Source organism: Salvia splendens, chromosome 22 (genome assembly GCF_004379255.2).
Source record: "Salvia splendens isolate huo1 chromosome 22, SspV2, whole genome shotgun sequence".
In the NCBI taxonomy this organism is placed as follows: domain Eukaryota; kingdom Viridiplantae; phylum Streptophyta; class Magnoliopsida; order Lamiales; family Lamiaceae; genus Salvia; species Salvia splendens.
Window position 1 is genome coordinate 11,614,863 of NC_056053.1, and position 19,591 is coordinate 11,634,453.

Genomic DNA, 19,591 nt, shown 5'->3' on the forward strand with positions numbered 1-19,591 from the left:
ATTAAGATATGGTATATGATGGATGATGATGATGTTTGTATGTGCAGATACCTTTTACGATGAAAGAAATGATTTTGGTGTTTCTCGATATTATTAAAGTAAAACTCTATATTCACTCAACGATGGTTTGGCATGACTTTATTTGATGAAAATATTTTTGGCATGAGTTGACTGAGTGCATCAAGTACTCAGCCCTGCATGTATTTTCCATACGTGCAAGTTGAGACATGACGAGGACGGAGAACATTGAGCATTTGGAACGAAGGTCGTGTTCGATAAATATTTCAATAGCTATTTGTGTGACATAGTAGTAGTTAACTCTCAAATACTTCCGCGACTCTAAGTTTTAAACTCTTATCTTTTCTTAAATTGTTGGACTATTGTCGCTTCGTGATTTGAGACTCTGATTCAATATTAAGTTTCCCTTTTGATTCAAATGTCGTGCCCTTTGATCATTTTCTCATTTCTTCCCCTGCTTCTTTATTCCCCCACTAGTCGCGATCAACTGAGCTTTTTTATCCTTAAAAAGTGTGGTCGTGACAAATAATTTTAGTAGATTATATGATTCACATTATCAATAAAAGTGTATGTTTATATACTATTAGTGGATAGTTGAATCTACAAAATAATACTAGTAAATTATTAATTCTAATCATATCTGGTGTAACTAAAATGAGAGTATTCACAATATGGGACTACAATCCCGCCCTATAAATTTGACCATTTCCATTTTTCTTCTACCACGTAAACATTTTATCTTCCCGCCAAAATATCCTCAATAGCACCATATAAATCCACTCATCCTCATTTTCCACATCATCACAATTTTTGTTTCTTTTAATTTTTTATGTTTATCAATTAAAGTACCATATTAAAATAAAATAAATTTAAGGAAGGATTAAAATATACAGTAAAAGTCAAAACTGGTCCTGAACATATGCCCATTTTATGATTTTGGTCCTAAATTTATCTTTTGAATTTTTGAATCCTGAACATTTCAAATTGGATCACAATTGGTCCTGGACTAACTGTTCCGTTAGTTTTTAACGATCAACGGATTTAATCCCGATTTTGACCAAATTAGATGATTAATTATAATTTTTTACTCCCTAATTATTTTAATAAATATTCATTTAAAATATAAAATAAATAATATTTATTCTTTGCAGTATGCGACAGAATTCTTTGCGAAACTCGACTCGCAATTCTCGCCCTTCCAATTCCATTATTCTTTGCCACCTTCATCAACTACTCTCGCCGACTCCGACGCCGCTGTGTGCCTCTGATACCCCACCAATCTCGTCGATTCTGCCGAATTAGGCTCCCAGCTTGAAGAACACGTCCACTGCTGCTGGCTCCCGGCTATTGCTGCCGAAGGATTCCTGCTCTTCCAAGTCTTCGTCGTCTCCGGTGCCCGTCCTAACCCGTCACATATTTGTGGAAGCTAGGCTGCATTAGGTCATTGCTCCCTACGATCTCCGATTCCAAAATTGGATCCTGCTTCGCCTTCCCCGCCTTGAGTTGCTCCGTCGTCGACAGATTCGATGTCGTGCTGAAGTTGAGATCGGCGACGGCTTCCAGGATGGAACACGCTTTGGTCACGCCCGGCGGCAGAGGAAACGACGCCGGTGGAACGTTGTTTTGGTGGAAATTGTGAACGACGCTCGCCATTTTTCTTGCCAATTGGCGCTCTCCGACTGCAATAGTTCGGCGAGCGGACCGGCGAGCGCCAAAAATCGGCGAGCCGGTGCGCTCGCCGCTATTGGAGATGCTCTAAGAGACTACCATGATATTTTTTAATGAGCAATTCTATTTTATTTTATTTTTTCATATTTTAAATGAATATTAACAAAATAATTAAGGAAATAATTAAGGAATAAAAAATTATAGTAATTAATAGTCTAATTTGGTCAAAATTGGGATTTAACCCGTTGACCGTTAAAAACTAACGGAATAGTTAGTCCAGGACCAATTGTGAAGTGAATGTTTAGGATGCAAAAATTTAAAAGATAAAGTTTAGGACCAAAATCGTAAAATGGGCATATGTTCAGGACCAGTTTTGGCCTTTACTCTAAAATATATATATCATTGAGAAAAAGAGCTACAACACAAAAAAACATCAAAAAAATACTTTACCAGAGGCAGAGTTCTCTTGTTTAAAGATCGGGACCAACCTTTTAGTCTATTTAAGGAGTCGTGTGAGCTGGGATTTTGAGCTCTTGTCCTCTGCCAAGGTGAACAACTTGATGGTGTGGAACAGTTCACTCCAGATTTCAACAAAATCTTCCACCATTTTCATGCGATTCTTCAAACGATTCTGCAATTCCTTCCATGAATGTGAAGAAATTCTGATTATTGGTTGATCTTGATTTGGAGCAGATTACTTCACGAATTCCATATGTAATTGTGTGAGCGTATTGTTAATTTAAATCCATGAGTTTCGTGAATTTCATTATGCAAGTCGTGATGTGTAATTGAACTCCATGAGTTTTGATATGTAATTGAACTCAGTGAATTTGATTAGTAATTGAACTCCCCGATTTGTAGCAGTTTACTTCGTATTTTTCTCTTTGATTTCTATGAATCTCTTCTTGCTTCTTCCTTTTTTGCTGTTGATTTCATAAATTTCGTTGTTAATTTCGCTGTTGGTTTCAATTTTAGTTCGCAAATTGTTTGCAGTGTTATTCATTGATTATTGCAGTGTTATCATTACCATATTGCAATTTACATATTATTTTAATAATTTTTGTTCCTGATGTAGTTTAATGAAACGCTTGTAGACCACTCTATTTGTTTCACTCTATTAATTTAATAATTTCACACCACAGTAGGATTAATTATTAATTTTATACTATTGTTCTCAGGTTGCATTCCATTTCCGTAATTAGTGTTTGTTGACGATAACAATTTTGTTTGTGTCGAGATTGCAGTACACCTCTATATGAGTTGCAGTGCACCCAATAACTAATTTTTGTATAACTTTGTTACGTATTCCTTAGCTAGATTTAATCTTAAGCATGCAAATATTTTATAAGTAAAAGACATCAAAACAGTTATGGAAAAAAAAAATCAATTCAAATTACGTCACCAACATTGTCTATACCAAAACAAAACCACTATGTTTGTCTAATTAGTGAAGGAGTTATCAAAAACACAGATAATAGTCTGCAGCTTATTATGAGCTTATTATGAATAAATCTTATCTTGTATCCTTCCCCAACTTCGATTACTGTGAGCAACCTGAGATGTCTTTAACTCAGAAATCTCCCATATTTCAGAGGGCAAATTAAGCGTAATCGGTTGTCCACAAATCAAGGTTTGCAGATTCCACAATCTTGATATTCCAATAGGTACACCCGAAGTGCAGGAGAAGGCTAAGTAATGTAGGTTAACAAGCTGTAATATTTCTCCCGGGAATGCCTCAAATACCATTCCCATTACATCTAGTGCCCTAACTAGTCTTAATATGGAATAGACAGGAGAAATAATCTCTTCACCAGTGCATATAAAAGACCGAGCAAACAACATCAATTCGAGTGAAGCACACTCATCTTCTATTTCATAACATGTCTGGACACTTACACGGCGCATGGAATCCTTGAGGATTAAAAGCTTTTCCTCATTAGCCTTACTTAAGCATAGATCCCTCAATAAATCATGGATTGAGTAACTCGTTGGTTTCCCATTGGTGTTTTTTCGTCTAACCGAAATTAGATTCCTATCCACAAGAGCTTTTAAGTAATCCTCGCCCACTTCCTCCAAACTCTTATCTCTATTGGATTTCACAAATCCCTCGGCTATCAACAAACTCTTAAGTCTAGATCCCTTAATTATGTAATCCTCTGGAAAGGCTCCCATATATAAGAAACATGGTTTCAAGTGAAACGACAAGTGGTTATAACTCAAGGAAAGTATATTGGAGAACCCTTGCTCATCGGATTCAACAATTGAAGTTTTTACATCTGTTGAAACATTCTCCCAAATATCTCTTGATCTTTCAACCTTTGACAAGAGCCCTCCAATCACATGAATGGCAATAGGAAGCCCACTACAATCACTCCCAATCTTAGCTGCAACCTCTTGCAATTCGTCAGGGCAATCCTCTTCTCCAAACACAATGCGACAAAGTAGATCCCGACTCACAGACTTGTTCAACAACCGCACGTGATGCAAACTCTTCGATCCCGCAACATAAAAAGCCACATCAGACACCCTAGTGGTGATCACAATCCTACTCCCATTACTATTGTCCGGGAAATACATCCTTATCTCATCCCAGACTTTCGTGCTCCAAATATCATCCAACACTATCATGTATCTTCACCCAAACAATCTCTTATGCAATATTTCTCTCAACTTATAATCTTCACGTCCAATCAGTTCATCACTTACCTTTTCATCTGGGCCACGAAGAAGACTTAACATAATTTCCCGCATATTGGGAACTTGTGAAATCGCAGCCCTACCACGAAAATCAAAATGAGAAACAATATATGCATCGTTGTAAAGAGTTTGAGCAAGGGTGGACTTACCGATACCACCAATACCAACGATGGGGACGATCTCCACCTTCCTCTATGATGTGTATTTTTCGAGCTTTTATATCAATGAACTAATAACACTCAAGTATATCAAATAGCTCTAAAATTACAACCTTTCTGCAAGAGTACAGATGTAGTTGTAGTAAAAGAGTGTCGAACCACATAGAGACGTATGATTATTTAACAAGGTTTGACAAGATTAATAAACTAAATTTAAAAACTAAAGTACGAAAATAGAGAAACTCAAGAGATAAAGAACATTGCTCCTAACAACATTCAGATGAATCACTATTGTATTGATTCTATATTCAAGTTCGTAAGCTATTGAGAACGATGTATCAAATTTACACTCTAAAAGTATTGAACATACTTAAAGAATTAAAGTGCTAGTGCTAGTTGAACATATAGCCAAAAGTACCTACTCATTAGACTATTATTCCCGCGGAAGCGCAGTAAATACTTTATAAAGGGTGCTCTATAATGCTAATTTTTCTTAAATTGCTAACTTGCCAACTCATCAACGCAGTGTATTAAAACTGTCAATACGATCAGCTGCAGTTGCAGCGGGAGTCAGCTTAGCAGACTCACTTTCACCCTCAGCCCGGATACATTCAATCAACAAAGGATGCAAAATAACAAACACAATATCACAAAAACCAACTTCCTAGTAAACTTGCACCCTATTTGTATAACAAACGGTGCATGCTATTGAATACCCATAGAAACTGAACGATCTTCACATGTCTCAACATTTACAAATTTCAACATGAATGAATGGCTACATTGATACTATCACATATCTACCAAGAGTGACAAACACATTACAATCACGAGACATTTAACAGCATATTGCAAGCGATGTAAGAGCAGCAGCAGCTGAAAAAGACGGAACAATTCGCTATCAAATTAGAAAAACTGCACACCAATATATAGCTAGACATTACCAAATCCAAGTCTAACAATCATAAATATGTATTACCGTTTATTGCAGTACATACGTTTAGCTCGAGCCAAGAGTGATTCTTGCTTGTTGCTGAAACTATTCGAGCTGCAGAAGTCGCTACACCATACAAAAGAGACAAGAGTTTAATAACCACAAGTCGTGATCAAGAAAGTATACCAACGATGTAAGTTCAAAATGAATATTAAGGACTAGACTGTGTTGTATATTAAAAAAGGAGCATGCTTTTTTTGATTGCTTATAGTTTAGCATTTGTACCTTTTGGCTTCTAATCTTGTATGAGAACTTTGAGGTCGTTGTTGTCATACTCCTCTTTCTGCACCTTCTGTATGTTAAGTGCTGAGCCAACTACAGATGCGCCACATTCACGTACAAAAATTTCTTGGAGGGTTGGGATATCTCCAATGTCGCAAGGGATTTCCTCTAGCTGATAGTATCTGATTACATACAGGTCACGAAGTTTAGGGAAGTTGGTTTCGTCGGCTCTCCAACACACTATTCTTAAGTACCTGAGGCTCAGAAATTGCAGCGAGCGGAATTCATCTCCTTCTGTTATCTCCCACTCTTCTTCCTCTGCCTCTCCGACTTCGTATGTTTCAAACACACAATACTCTATTTTGAGCACTTCCAGATTCGGTAGTCCACATAGAGTTGTCAAGAAAATTCGAGATACTACACATTCAGATATTGCTAACTTTCTAATTTTACATGGAAATCTGAGAGATTGTTCAGAAAATGGCCATAATCTTCATTCAACTCAGATTGACAACTTAAATTTTGGAGTTTGCGAAGAGGGCTAAGATCAACTTCAGTGTCTGGTGAATCTTTGTATTAGATTCCTAACTTTACGACATTTGGGATGATCTCTAAGAAACCACTCCTAATCAGTGAAAAAGTTATCTGAACGAAAACAGTCTACAGCTTCTTAAGAACAAATCATATCTTTTATCCCTTTATAATTTTGATTATTTTGTACAAATTATGATGTCTTAACTCATGCATCTTCCATATTATCTTAGATAGAACACCAAGACTCATGCGATGCATACAATCAAGGTTTGCAGATTCCACAATCTTGATATTCCAATAGGTAAACCTGAAGTGCTAGTGCAGGAGAAAGCTAAATATCGTAGATTGACAAGTTGTAATATTTCTTCCGGGAACTTCTCAAAGACAATTCCCATTATATCTAGAACCCTAACCAATCTTAACATGGAAAACACAGGGGGTTATTTCTTTTTTTTATTCTAGACTACAATTAACTTTCCTTAAGTGTACTGGAGTTTTTTTTTATTCCGGCTTTGGGAGAGACACATGAGGGTCATGCGTCTTTTGTTAATGAAACGCATTACACTCATGGGTCTTTATATAAGACGCATGAGGAATATGCGTCGTTGGAACAAATGGATACTCTCAAAAGAGTAAGCTGACTTCTACTTATACTAAGTCTCCACCGCCCCAATTTAATGATCGTACCAATTCCAAAGCACTAACCACTCGGATTAATTCAAACTCTTAAACAGCTGCCAACCAATTTAATTACTCTTCCAATTTTCTAGGATGTCACCGCCAAGATTAAATGGCTTAACAAATTCCTAGGAGGCCAGCCGCCCTGCTTGATTGTTCCTCGTAAATCAACCGCCCAATTAATTCTCCTCCAAAGCAACAAATTCCCAAAAAACTTTAACTACTTTAGTAAATAGGGATTTAGCCGTTGCAGTTTAGTTCTACGCCGCCCAGCCTTTATCACTTCAAACGATTTCCAAAATATTTTACCAGCCAGATTAAATGACTTAATCAGTTCCAATGACTCAGCCGCCAAGTAAAACGGCTTTTACAAACTCCTAAGCTTCCCACCGCCCAAAGTAATGGCTAAGACAAATCCCAAGGAGTCCACCGCCCTGATTAAATCCTTAATCAGTTGCTTAATACTCCAATTTCTAAGTAGCTGTCATCCAGTTTAATTATTCTTCCAATTCCTAGGAGTCCAATTTCCAAAAATTAAAAAACCAACGACGCATGTTCCTCATGCGTCTTATACAAAGACTTTCATGCGACTCCCCCAAAGCTGAATAAAAAAAAACTCCAGTACACTTGAGGAATGTTAACTGTAGTCTAGAATAAAAAAAGAATTAGATGTAATCTTCTTCCTAGTGCATATAAAAGATCGAGTTAGTGACATCAATTGCGGCGAACACACACATCTTCTATTTCAGAAGGCGAGTGAACACTTACACGGCTCATGCAATTCTTGACATTTAAAAACTTCTCCTCGTTAGCCTTCCTTATGCACAGATCCCTCAACAAATTATGGATAGAGTAAGGCCATCCACAATGGGGCGCCCTAAGGCGTGCCCTAAAGCCCGCCCTATGCACCGCCACGTCAGCATTTTATCCTCCTGCCCTTCCACCTGTAGTGGGGCGCCCTAAGTATTTTACTATTGTTTTGTTATTTAATTTAAATGTTTTCAAATATATAAATGCAAACTTATTAAAAAACACAACGATTAACTAAAAGAACGGCAAAAAAATCATTGATTAAAAAAAAAGTTACACGAGTTAGAAATAAAAAAAATGACTATCCAACAAAAGCCCCAACTTTCGGCTCAACTCATCACTCAACCTCTGGAGGAGCTCGGCTTGGGCCGGATCTATACACTTCATAAGGGCGTTGTGCGTATCCAACAACGTCCGCGCCATCGAGGCCGTTACCAAATCCGCGTAGGCAAGTGTCGCCTGGATCATCGCCGAGGTCGGGGTCGGGATAGGCGATGGGGGGGGGGGGGGGGGCGGCGGCGGCCGAGGAGTATGTCGCCTTCGCCTTCCCCTTGTTTTTCGCAGCCTTAATGCCTATGGGACGCCGCCGGGAGGACATCGGTGTGCCGGAACTCTCTTCCTCTGTGCACGTCTGATTGAGGTCCACCGGACGAGTTCTGCTTTCGCTGGTCGTGTAACCACCAGTGTCGGTGGTCTTCGTCCTCTTCGCCGCACCCGTGTGCAGAATCCCGCCTTAGAACTTCTGCTTGTCCCTCAAGAGCGCCCAGATGTTGAAATGCTTGAAGTCACCGTACATGGACTGGTACGACAACAACGCTCTATCGCGCACGTCGCTCAAGCTCTCGCCGCTTCCCTGATCCATCGAGCACTTCTCGTACTCCGCCGCGAACAGGTTGATTTGCTTCTTCACCTAATCCCAGTGCTTGCGGAGCTGCTCCCGTTGGCGCTTGTAGCGCTCGGTGGCTTTGCCTCATTGTAGCGCTCGGCGATGCACTCCCAGTACGCGAGCTCCTTCAGGTTGTTCGCAAATATCGGGTCCTCCGATATATCCACCCAACACCTCGCCAAGACGAGGGTTTCATCCGGCTGGTAGTTCATACGGCCGGGGGCGTACTCTTCACAAGTTGTCGGAGGTGGCAACTTGTGCGCCCGGTGCTTGGTCCGCTTCTTTCTGGCGGGGACGGGGGCGGGGGCGGAGTCGGGGGCGCGACGGGAAGCGGCTCCATGTTGGAGAGACCGTACGAATCCGTACTGAAGTCCGGATCGTACTGCGTGTTGGTGTCGAACGACCGATATTCGCCAGGTTGTATACCCGGCCACCGTGCGCCATCTCCAAACATCGGGCTACTAAGACTTGAGTATCCACCGGAATCCATTTTATAGCGTAATTTGAGAGTTTAAAAGTTAATCCAAAAGTTACAAATGAAAAGTGAAGCTGGGGTATATATATAACAAAATTTTCGAATAAAAAAAAAAACTAAAATGCGTTGCATCGTCCGCGCCATCGTCCGCGTCGCTCACAGTGGGCGGACGATGACGCGGACGATGCCCTATCGTCCGCGCTTCGTCCGCGGACTAAGCTTCGGGCGCGGACGACGCATCGTCCGTCGTCCGCAGTGCCACAGTGGCGGACCCTAACTCATTGGTTTCCCATTGTGCTTTTTTCGTCTAACCAAAAGTGGATTCCTATCCACAAGAGCTTTTAAGTAATCCTTGCCCACTTCCTCCAAACTCTTATCTGTATTGGATTTCACAATTCCCTCGGCTATCCACAAACTCTTAAGTCTAGATCCCTTAATTAGGGATGTCAATGTAACCCGAACCCGCGGGCCGGCCCGAATAACCCGATAAAAATACAGGGTTAGGGTTGTAATTTCGCAGCCCGAATTTAAAATCGGGCCATTCGGGCTGACCCGTTCGGGTTGTCGGGTTAGGCGGGCTGACCCGTTCGGGTTACGGGTCGGCCCGTCGGGTTGAAGGCTTCTGCATAGCGAGCAGTTTTTGTAACGGTCATAACTTTCTCTACAAAGCTCCGATTGAGGCGTGCAATATATCCACGCGAAGCTCTTTCGAAAACGAAGAAAATGATATGTATTAGAGGTTTATCAGACTTCAAAATCGCGAGAAACATTGACTCAAACAAGGCTGTTGCACATCCACATATTTTGTGTACATTTTCTAATCCATTTTCTATCATTTCTCAACAAAGATGTAAACATATCAAAATATATAAATATAATCAAAATCATCCAAGACAACCCTCTAAAACCATGCAAAATCCAAATACGTCAACCGACTATATAAGATCACGAAAAAAATCACTATGTGGTTCATGGATTCATAAATACTCGTATATAAAAGCTTTCTTTTAGTATATTTCCAATATAATAGTACAAAGTGTTTTGGCGCCGCTTCGTCATTGAATTATGCGTACTTTGATGATTCTTAAAACAAAGATAAATTATTATTTGACTTATTTACAGCTGGAATAAATTAAATTTGACTAATCATAATTCAAGAAAACTTAGAGTTACTCCAATTAGCTAGCATCTTGATAATTCACTCTTTAACAATGCAAAATATTTTTGTTACATCTACGATGCACCTCTAACGTTATAAAAATTTTATTTAATTTTCTACGAATTGATTTATGTTTGAATTTTGAAATAAAGTGTTGATTTATGTTTTAAATACATAAACATAAACATACTATTGATAGATATTTTGTAAATAATTATGTAATGAATAAGTTATTTAAATCTTTTTTAAAAATATTAAAGAAAATTAAAAATACGTATTTCATTGTTGAATGATTAATTAAAAATATGTATATAATTAAAGAAAATTTAAAATACGTATTATTTTTTTGAAAATATTAAAAGAATTAAAAATATGCATTGGCCCGAATAACCCGGTGGGTTAGCCCGAAACCCGAAGGGTTAAGGTTAGGGTCAAACTTTTATAACCCGAAAAAATCATAACCCGAATAGCCCGTACCCGAATGGCCCGACAACCCGAATGGGTTGGCCCGAACCCGAACGGGTTGGCCCGATTGACATCCCTACCCTTAATTATGTAATCCTCTGGAAAAGCTCCCATATATAAGAAACATGGTTTCATGTGAAACGACAAGTGGTTATAACTCAAGGAGAGTATATTGGACAACCGTTGCTCGTCTGATTCAACAATTAAAGCTTTTATATCCTTTGAAACATTCTCCCAAACATCTCTTGATCTTTCAACCTTTGACAATAGCCCTCCAATCACGAAGAGGTAGCCCACTGCAATCGCTCAATATCTTAGATACTAACCCTTTCAATTCGTCAGGGCAATCATCTTCTCCAAACACAATCTGGCAAAGTAGATCCCGACACGCATACTCATCTAAAAAATTCACACGATGCAAAATCTTCGAGCTCGCAACTTGTTCTGCCACTTCAGAATCCCTAGTGGTGATCACAATCCGACTCCCATTACTATTGTCAGGGAAATACATCTTTATCTCATCACAGGCCATCGTACTCCATATATCATCCAACACAATCATATATCGTCGCCCAAACAACCTCTTATGCAAGATTTCTCTCAACTCATAATCTTCACATTCAATCAGTTTTTCGCTTAACTTTTCATCCGGGCAACGAAGAAGACTTAACATAGTTTCCCGCATATTGGGAACTTGTGAAATCGCAGCCCAACCACGATAATCAAAGTGAGAAAAAATATATGCATCGTCATAAAGATTTCGAGCAAGGGTAGACTTACCAATACCACCCATACCAACGATGGGGATGATCTCCACCTTCCTCTCCATATTCGTGAGACGATCCTTCAACTCCAACAGAATTGTATTAACTCCCACCAAATCACTCTTAGATCTCGAGGAAGAAGCACTCTTTTCCTCCAATTCTTCCACGAGCTTCATAGATTCAAGTGGTTGGGTTGCTCGCTACAAATCTGTTGTCAGATTATGCAAGAAAACCACAACAGAATCAAGCTCTTGAGTGACTTCCTGCAGATCTGGTGTGGAAAAGGTCAAGTTTTCGCTTCATGGGTTAGACAACATTTGATGAATCTTTTGTGATTCAATAATATCCTCTGCTTTATACACTGTATCTCTGATTTGGCTCTCCAAAGTTGCTATTTGGGAGGGTGAAGACTTTTCAAGAATTTGCATCAAAGATTCAGCTTTTAGGAGTAGTGATTCAAGTTGGGGTTTGTTACAATCGAAAGTCCAGTGGATTTGTTCGGGATCGAGGATTTGTTGTAGGATGGTGATGAGGGATTGAAGATTGTATGCCATTTTTTGTTTCAGATTTCTTGCAGAAATGACTATGAGAAGTTGATAACAAAAAAATGACAATCTTTTACAATTTTGGAGTACTAACTTTTATTGATTTATACAATTCTATTTTTTATTTAATATTTGTTTTGTTCTTACTTCGTTTCTTTTATATGTTCTGGATAATTGCTTCACGTTTGAGTGACACATTCTGTGATGATTTAATAAACTTGCTACATAATCGTGAGAGGAGGTTGGCGAGTTAGATCGGCTTAATAGACACTACAATTAGCTTCCCTTAAAACGGCATTGTTAATTGAGAGTGGGGACTTTTCCAGGGTCTTAGGAGCTTTAGGGAGTTACGGATCTAGGATTGACGCCCCTAGTGTTAGTAATCCACGTTTGTACCGCATGGGCAAAACTTAGGCGACTCGTTCTACTGAAGTAAGAACTGTGCTAGAGTATTGTAGTTGGAATTTGTATAACCATAATTGTGAAAGCTCTATCCTAAGAATTCCACTATTTGCCTAATTTACTTGCTTTATTTTATTTGCTTTATTTGTTTTTGCTTAGTTAAACCAAAACTCTTGTTTCTCTAGATAGTATATGACGTTTAGTACATGATAGCCAATTGTAATTATATTCCCTGTGTTCAATATCCCGGTACTGACCTTTAGCTATACTATTTCTGCTGGTACTGACCTTTATCTATACTATTTCTGTCTTGTATACTTGCAAGTAGTTGTAGTGCTAAAAAATAGTGCAACAGTGGCATTGAGACATGTGAACCTTCCTGTTATAATAGCTGTTCTAGAAATATTGCACCATAAGAAAAATTCAATTGTATTGATAATACATTAGCATTGACATTCAAATGCATTCAGAAAATGGTTGTCAAGATCTAATGAGTACATACATTTAAAGTACAACCTACAATTAATAAGTGTGTTTTGCCTTTTTCCCCTCTTTGTTGTATTGTAAGGCCAGCCTACTTCTAACGGCAGTAACTGATTTTCTCTTCAGGGGGTCATGACTCTCGTAACAATTATTCACATTATATTGCGACATCTTTTGCTATGCCCTTTTGAATTGTATCCCATCCTTTAACAATTTTTGAACGACAAGAGAAACCTATAAACTTTACTTGAGTGCATGCTTTGGTAACCTGAGTTGGTGCAATAGCCTAAAACTACACAACATTGGCAAACCACATTAGAAGAACCTAAGTATGAAGACTTGAAAGTGTTGGGATTTAAATTTGTAATTTTGGGGAGAAAATTGACCCCAAACGCTTATTGTGGTCATATCATTTGTTGTTCCTCTTCCTCAAGAGGCAATTTCAACCATTTAGAGTCTACTGTTATTTAGAACATACAAAAAGATGTACTCCATACTATATGTGCCTAGACAGATTATGACATCAAATTTTATGTGGAGAACATGTCTATCTTCTGGGTATTAGCTGGTTTTATGAACCCCATACCACAAAATTGGTATTCAATGAGGGAAAATAAGAACTTAACCTTTATTATTTAGCTCATCATACTGCTTTCTTAATTATTCTTCTGTGATAGCTGTTAGATAAAGTTATGTTTGCTAGTGCTTCAGTAATATACTCTCTCCGTCCCACAAGAATATGCACTTCTTCCTTTTTAGTCCGTCCCATAATAATATGCACTTTCTATTTTGAAAAACACTTTTCTCTCTAATGAGGTGAGACTCATTCTCCAATAACAATACTTTATTTACTTTTTCTTTCCATCTCTCTCTTACTTTACCAAACTTGCATTAAAACCCGTGCCGAATCCAAAGTGCATATTCTTAGGGGACGGAGGGAGTATTATACAGTTGAAAATGTTTACTAACTATGATTTAATCAATAATCAGTTAAGCCTGGAAAAGTTGCATATATTTGGTAGATTGGATGATAATTTTCACACATCATGTGATGACAGGAATTGAAGTTGGTCACCAATTTTTATCACAAGCCGAGATAGTTGTGGTGGGTTTTCACCACCAATGGTTAGCTAGAATTGTTTCATTTGGGAGTACTGCTGAGACTTCCCAAAAATATGAAAACACAATGGTAATTCTGAGCCAAACCCATGTAATAGATGCTCCATGTGCTTACTTTTGTGGATTAACCTTGAAAAATGAGTCAAATAACAGATCATCTAGGTTTATGAAATTTATTTTTTGTTCAGACCATTGATTATTATGTGCCAGGAACAAGTTTCGTAAGTGATTTCCTACTTATGTATTTCCATTGCGGCATGTTGATCTGAGTAACTTAGTTGTTAATTTTATAAACTGGTATATGTTATCTCAGCTTCTTTTTTCAGTTTTTATGGATATGCTCACAATTTCCTACTATAGGTCACTTTACGCTAATATCATGTTTTTCCTATTTAGAATTATTTTGCTTTCCTCTCCTTTAGTTGTTTCTTATGTCAAAGTTTCAACATCATGATTTTGATTTTGAAATTTTGTCTTGGTTCTCTATATGTCACACACTTGCACATCCCCAAAACAAGACTGTGCTTTTCGATTTTGAACTTTTGTCTTGGTTCTCTATCTTTTTCTTTAGGCATGCTGCATCATTACTCATAGTCATCAACATGCAACAGGATGATGCTAAATGAAATCCCTCCCAAAAAATGAAATAAAATGAAACAAATTATCACTTACATTTGATCAGCAACTGGGACCTGACTGATTTCTTTTATTGCTTTGGATTTGCAGATACTGAAAAAGATTCAAGCTCCCACTTGTTGTATCTATTGTTGTTTTGTCCGGCCAATATGAGGATGATTTAGACAATTGCGAGGAAATTGTCTACACTGGCCAAGGAGGAAACAATTTGCTTGGAGACAAACGGCAAAATTGTGGACCAAGAACTGAAAAGGAGCAATTTGGCACTTCATGCATGGATATATTCTTGAACTGAGACTTCTCTGTCTTTTTTCTATAGCTATTTATCACATTGACTGGTTTCTGAAATTTTGTTTCTCCACAGAATTCTATAGAGCAAGGTTCACCAGGGTAACCCGTGGACATAACAGGATAGCTATGTTGGAAAAGTTTATACTTATGATGGCTTATATAGGGTAACCAATAGCGGATCCAGAAATTAAATATCGTGGGGTCGAACAACATTATAAATATTTAAATAATGTTTATATTAATTATTTTTATAAAAATATATTTTAATATAATTAGTTTATGCGAGTATGGATATTCTTAAAACAACATACTCCCTTCGTCGCACCCTGTGAGTACAGAATTTAAGAAAATGATGTTTAGAAAATTAAGTGAAGAAAATATAAAATAGAAGATGAGATAAAGAACAGAAGCAAAAAGATAAAGTAAACGAATAATTATGTTATATCCTGCCAAAGAAAAAAATGACTTACATTAGTTGGGATGTCCAAAAAAAATATTGAGTCGCTTATGGTAGGATAAAATGAGTATACTTTTTCAGTAACATTCCACATTTTAAAAAATTGAACATAATTTGAATATGAATAATAATATTGAAATTCTAAATTACAAAACTGAAATTAGAAGAAAATAAGAGATATTTACTTCAATAGTATGTGTTTATTTTAGATAAGTTTATTTAGTAATATATAAAAAAACATAATATACTATGTAACATTAATTAAAATTATTAGATGATAATACACGTTTAATGGACTTCTGAGAATTAATACAAATAAAGAAAGAAAAATTCAAAGGCCATTTTAAAATTAGATACATATTCAAGATCTCTAATCTTTTAAAATTAGCAAATTATGGGTGCATCTTTGTTGATGCCATTTAATTCTAGGTCTCTGGGTAAATATTGGAAAGAAAAAACAATAATGCAACTCACTTCTCTCTCCTCACCCACATCGCCAAACCCATTTTATTTTCTCCCTCTTCGGCAAAAAAAAAACTGAAAGCTCTTCTGAATTCTCAACATTTAATTTCTTCATTCTAGACATCTGCCGCCTCCGCCGTGAATGCCGCCGCCAGATTCTGGACTTTGTCCCACCTCACTTCCTTTCTTTCTCTCTACTCGGTCTCATCTCACACTGCGTGAGGTGGGGGCGGAGACGCGAACGCCGTAGGGTCGGAGGTCGAAGAAAGGAGCTTTCCGGCGGCACTCCGAGGCAGGGTGGTGGGGTCGGCCGACCCCACTCGAACCCAACTGGATCCGCCGGAGGGTAACTATTATGAGCCTCTCCTCTTATCACCAATTATGAGCCACATAAAAATGAATATAATAATATCCCACATCGGTGTACACAAAGAGCTTAATCCACTATATAAGTCTCATGAGCCTCTCCTCTTATCACCAATTGGTTTTAAGATGGAACCCATTGATTTCTATCATGGTATCAGAGCGGGTCGCCGACTGTGGGTCATATTTAACTGACCCAGCAGTATATCTGGACTGAAACCGAAAAAAATGACTAACCCAGCAGTATAACTGGGCTGAAAATTTGGGCCTGTGGTCTAACCGATCGAAAAAAAAATTGGGCCGATTGTCCAATCGATCATAAAAAAGTCCAACCCTCCAAGATTCACCTTTAAGGGTTTGAGGGAGGGTGTTGGAAATTGAAACATAAAAATGAATATAACCATTTAACTGACCCAGCAGTATATCTGGGCTGAAACCGAAAAAATGACTGACCCAACAGTATAACTGGACTGAAAATTTGGGCCAGTGGTCCAACCGATCGAAAAAAAATTGGGCCGATTGTCCAATCGATCATAAAAAAGTCCAACCCCTCCAAAAGACTGACCCAGCAGTATAATTGGGCTTAAAATTTGGGCCAGTGGTCCAACCGATCGAAAATCAAATTGGGCCGATTGTCCAATCGATCATAAAAAAGTCCAACCCCTCCAAGATTCACCTTGAAGGGTTTGAGGGAGGGTGTTGGCAATTGAAACATAAAAATGAATATAATAATATCCCACATCGGTGTACACAAAGAGCTTAATCCACTATATAAGTCTCATGAGCCTCTCCTCTTATCACCAATTGATTTTAAAATGGAACCCATGGATTTCTATCACAGAGTCCTAATTGCGTTTACTTTGCAGGTTACTGAATTTTAGGATGAGAAAGGGGTCTTTGGCTTCACGCTCTACAAATTTTGTCTGAAACAAGATGATGGGCAACCACCGTTGATGACTGAGAGGTATACTTTATTGTATATGACCATATACAGTAAACGCATTACCTAAAGTAACGTTGCCGTGTATAGTATATAGAGAAAATCTAGGTTTTCTGTTATATGGGAAACGGGGGGAAACTTTTCTACCAGAACCCATCTTTTTATATATGACTATCACTGTATGATTGGTCTGCTTGTTTTTTACACTGTACCTTCAACCAGATCTATTTGCTTAAGTTGATATTATCTAATGATTGATAAAAATCTTTTCTGAATCTTTGGCCCGGAAAAACCATCAACTTTAAATGGCTAGTTATACATACTTTAACTCAAACCATTTGAAATTATCCTGCAAACTGTCTCCTTTGTGAGTTTAAAGTTGTCCAAATTAGTCATGTCCCGCAGTGACATTTTTACACTACATAACTCCATGTTGGTTCTTTTAGCATTTGTTTTAAAGTGTTAGTGTGTTAAGGGATAATTTCCCTTAACAAGATTCCGGCGTCGCGATTGCGATCGGCGGAGGAATAAAAGGTAGTCGAGGTAGTCGCGGGAGCTTTGCCCGTCGATCAAACCAAGAACAATACCGAATTGATAAAAACGTAAAAATAAAATAGGATAATTGTATTTCTTATGGATTGAGAATGGATACAAATACTCCTATTTATAAGACTAGCCTAACTTAATTAGCAAGAAAATAAAGATCCTAAGAGATATATAGGAAAATATGGGAAAAATATGCTAAATCAATAATATATGAAATGATAGAGATATGAGATCTTTTATAGATATATCCGTATCAACTCCCCCACTGTTAAAATCCACCTTGTCCTCAAGGTGGTAATCACGAGGCAACAGAGAGAGTTGAAAGCAGAATCTTTGGCGAGGCATCCCCTCCGGGATCAAATGGGCAGAAAACAAGTGAATTTCTCCTTTCGTAATCGAGAGTGAGGAGTCTCGAATCTTTTTCGTAACCAAATTTCTGCTTAAGAGAAGCACTACCTACTAGGAAACCATCCAAATTGGGCTGTGAAGCCAAGTTATTGTAGTTGCCACTATTCACAGCTCCTCCATAGATGATCTTTATTGATGCAACAACATCTGCATTCATAATGGATTTAAGCCATGTCCTCAACTCAATATGTACCTCTTGAGCAACATTGAGTGATGCGACGATCTTCTTCACTTCCTTGGTAGAAGCATACTCCTCTTCATTGTCTACCAATGCCTCTTCTTCTCCGCACGATGAGAACCCCTCGCTATCTTCCTCCAAATGTGTGACATTTTCTTCAAATGTATTCTCGACGGAGCACACTTTTCTTGTGGAGTTGAGTTTCAGAAAGTAATTTCCTGGTTGGAAAGCAGATTCCAACAAATCGAGGTAGAAACGATCAAGGCTCGGGTCTGAGGTTACCTTTTTCATTGAGTTCGGTATAGCCACAGGCAACGACGGTGGCGGTGGGACAACAACATGTTCCAGTTTCTCATCCCCATTAAAAGACTTGTCTCCTGTCTCAAGTCTCGCAGGTGGTAGCCTTGACAACTCTTCACGTTGATCCTCGGGTGCAAGGTTAAATTCTAATGGTCCGAGTTCTCTGGCCTTAGCTCCATGATTCTTACCCAATAAAAGAGTTTCACCATCTTCATCTACTTGCACCGTAGATGCCACAACTTTACACAAGAGGCGTCGGAAATCGTCGGCGTGAGACGGGGCAGCAGCAGCTGCAGGCTGATCGTAAGCCATAAGTTCCCATGACTGGCGCTAACCAGGTGGGTCCCAGCACGCTGGTTGGTGGTCTTGTATGAGCTGCAACTGCTGGTTTGGGGGCGGCTGATACCATCCAAAATTAGGGTTCATGGTCGACTGCTTGTTTGCTTGCGCAGGAGGGCTGTAGTATTCCGGTGTTATGAAACCAAATCATGGATTCGGGTGCTCAGGTGGCGACGATGGCTGCCAATTCTGGTACCCATGTTGGTGATAGAGCGCATGACCATCCAGTGGATCCCAACAAGAGTTTGGGCTTGTTGGTGGTTGATCATACGGCGGGAACTCCGGAAGCATCCGACTGCTCGGTGGGTCCCAACAGGTAGCTGGTCTAGGAGGTAGCCGGTTGAAGGTTTGGTGGCTTTGACGATGGTGCTGTTCGGGGAGATCCCAGCTTGTTGGCTGGCTAGGTTGTGTGGCTAGCAGCTGACCTTGTGGGTACAAGTGCATATAAAGGTTAGAGCTCGACGGCTGCTGCCAAGTGTAGGGCTGATACAGAGGCAACGGTGGCTGGTAGGGCGCGTGAGGTGGCTGTGCGGCGGTGTACAGCCGGGGTTGGTCGGGTGGATCAGGTTCGGGTTGCAACGGAGGGAGCGTTGC

The 19,591-nt window shown here is 38.9% G+C and overlaps 2 protein-coding genes and 1 long non-coding RNA gene across 3 annotated transcripts; all 3 read right to left on the minus strand.

Moving 5' to 3' along the window:
* Positions 1–3,186: 3,186 nt before the first annotated feature.
* LOC121786727 (late blight resistance protein R1-A-like) lies at positions 3,187–4,314 on the minus strand. Its single transcript, XM_042185357.1, has one exon. It carries the CDS (start codon positions 4,312–4,314, stop codon positions 3,187–3,189), a length of 1,128 nt encoding a protein of 375 aa, XP_042041291.1.
* A 940-nt stretch (positions 4,315–5,254) lies between these two features.
* LOC121785878 lies at positions 5,255–6,246 on the minus strand. The gene is made up of 3 exons (XR_006047078.1): positions 6,012–6,246; positions 5,761–5,939; positions 5,255–5,601 (listed from the first exon to the last, which is right to left on the minus strand). It is a non-coding gene; the product is annotated as an uncharacterized LOC121785878 (long non-coding RNA).
* Positions 6,247–11,017: 4,771 nt separating this feature from the next.
* LOC121786728 (putative late blight resistance protein homolog R1A-3) lies at positions 11,018–11,704 on the minus strand. The gene has a single exon (XM_042185358.1). The coding sequence runs from the start codon at positions 11,702–11,704 to the stop codon at positions 11,018–11,020; it is 687 nt and encodes a 228-aa protein (XP_042041292.1).
* Between the last annotated feature and the right edge of the window lie 7,887 nt (positions 11,705–19,591).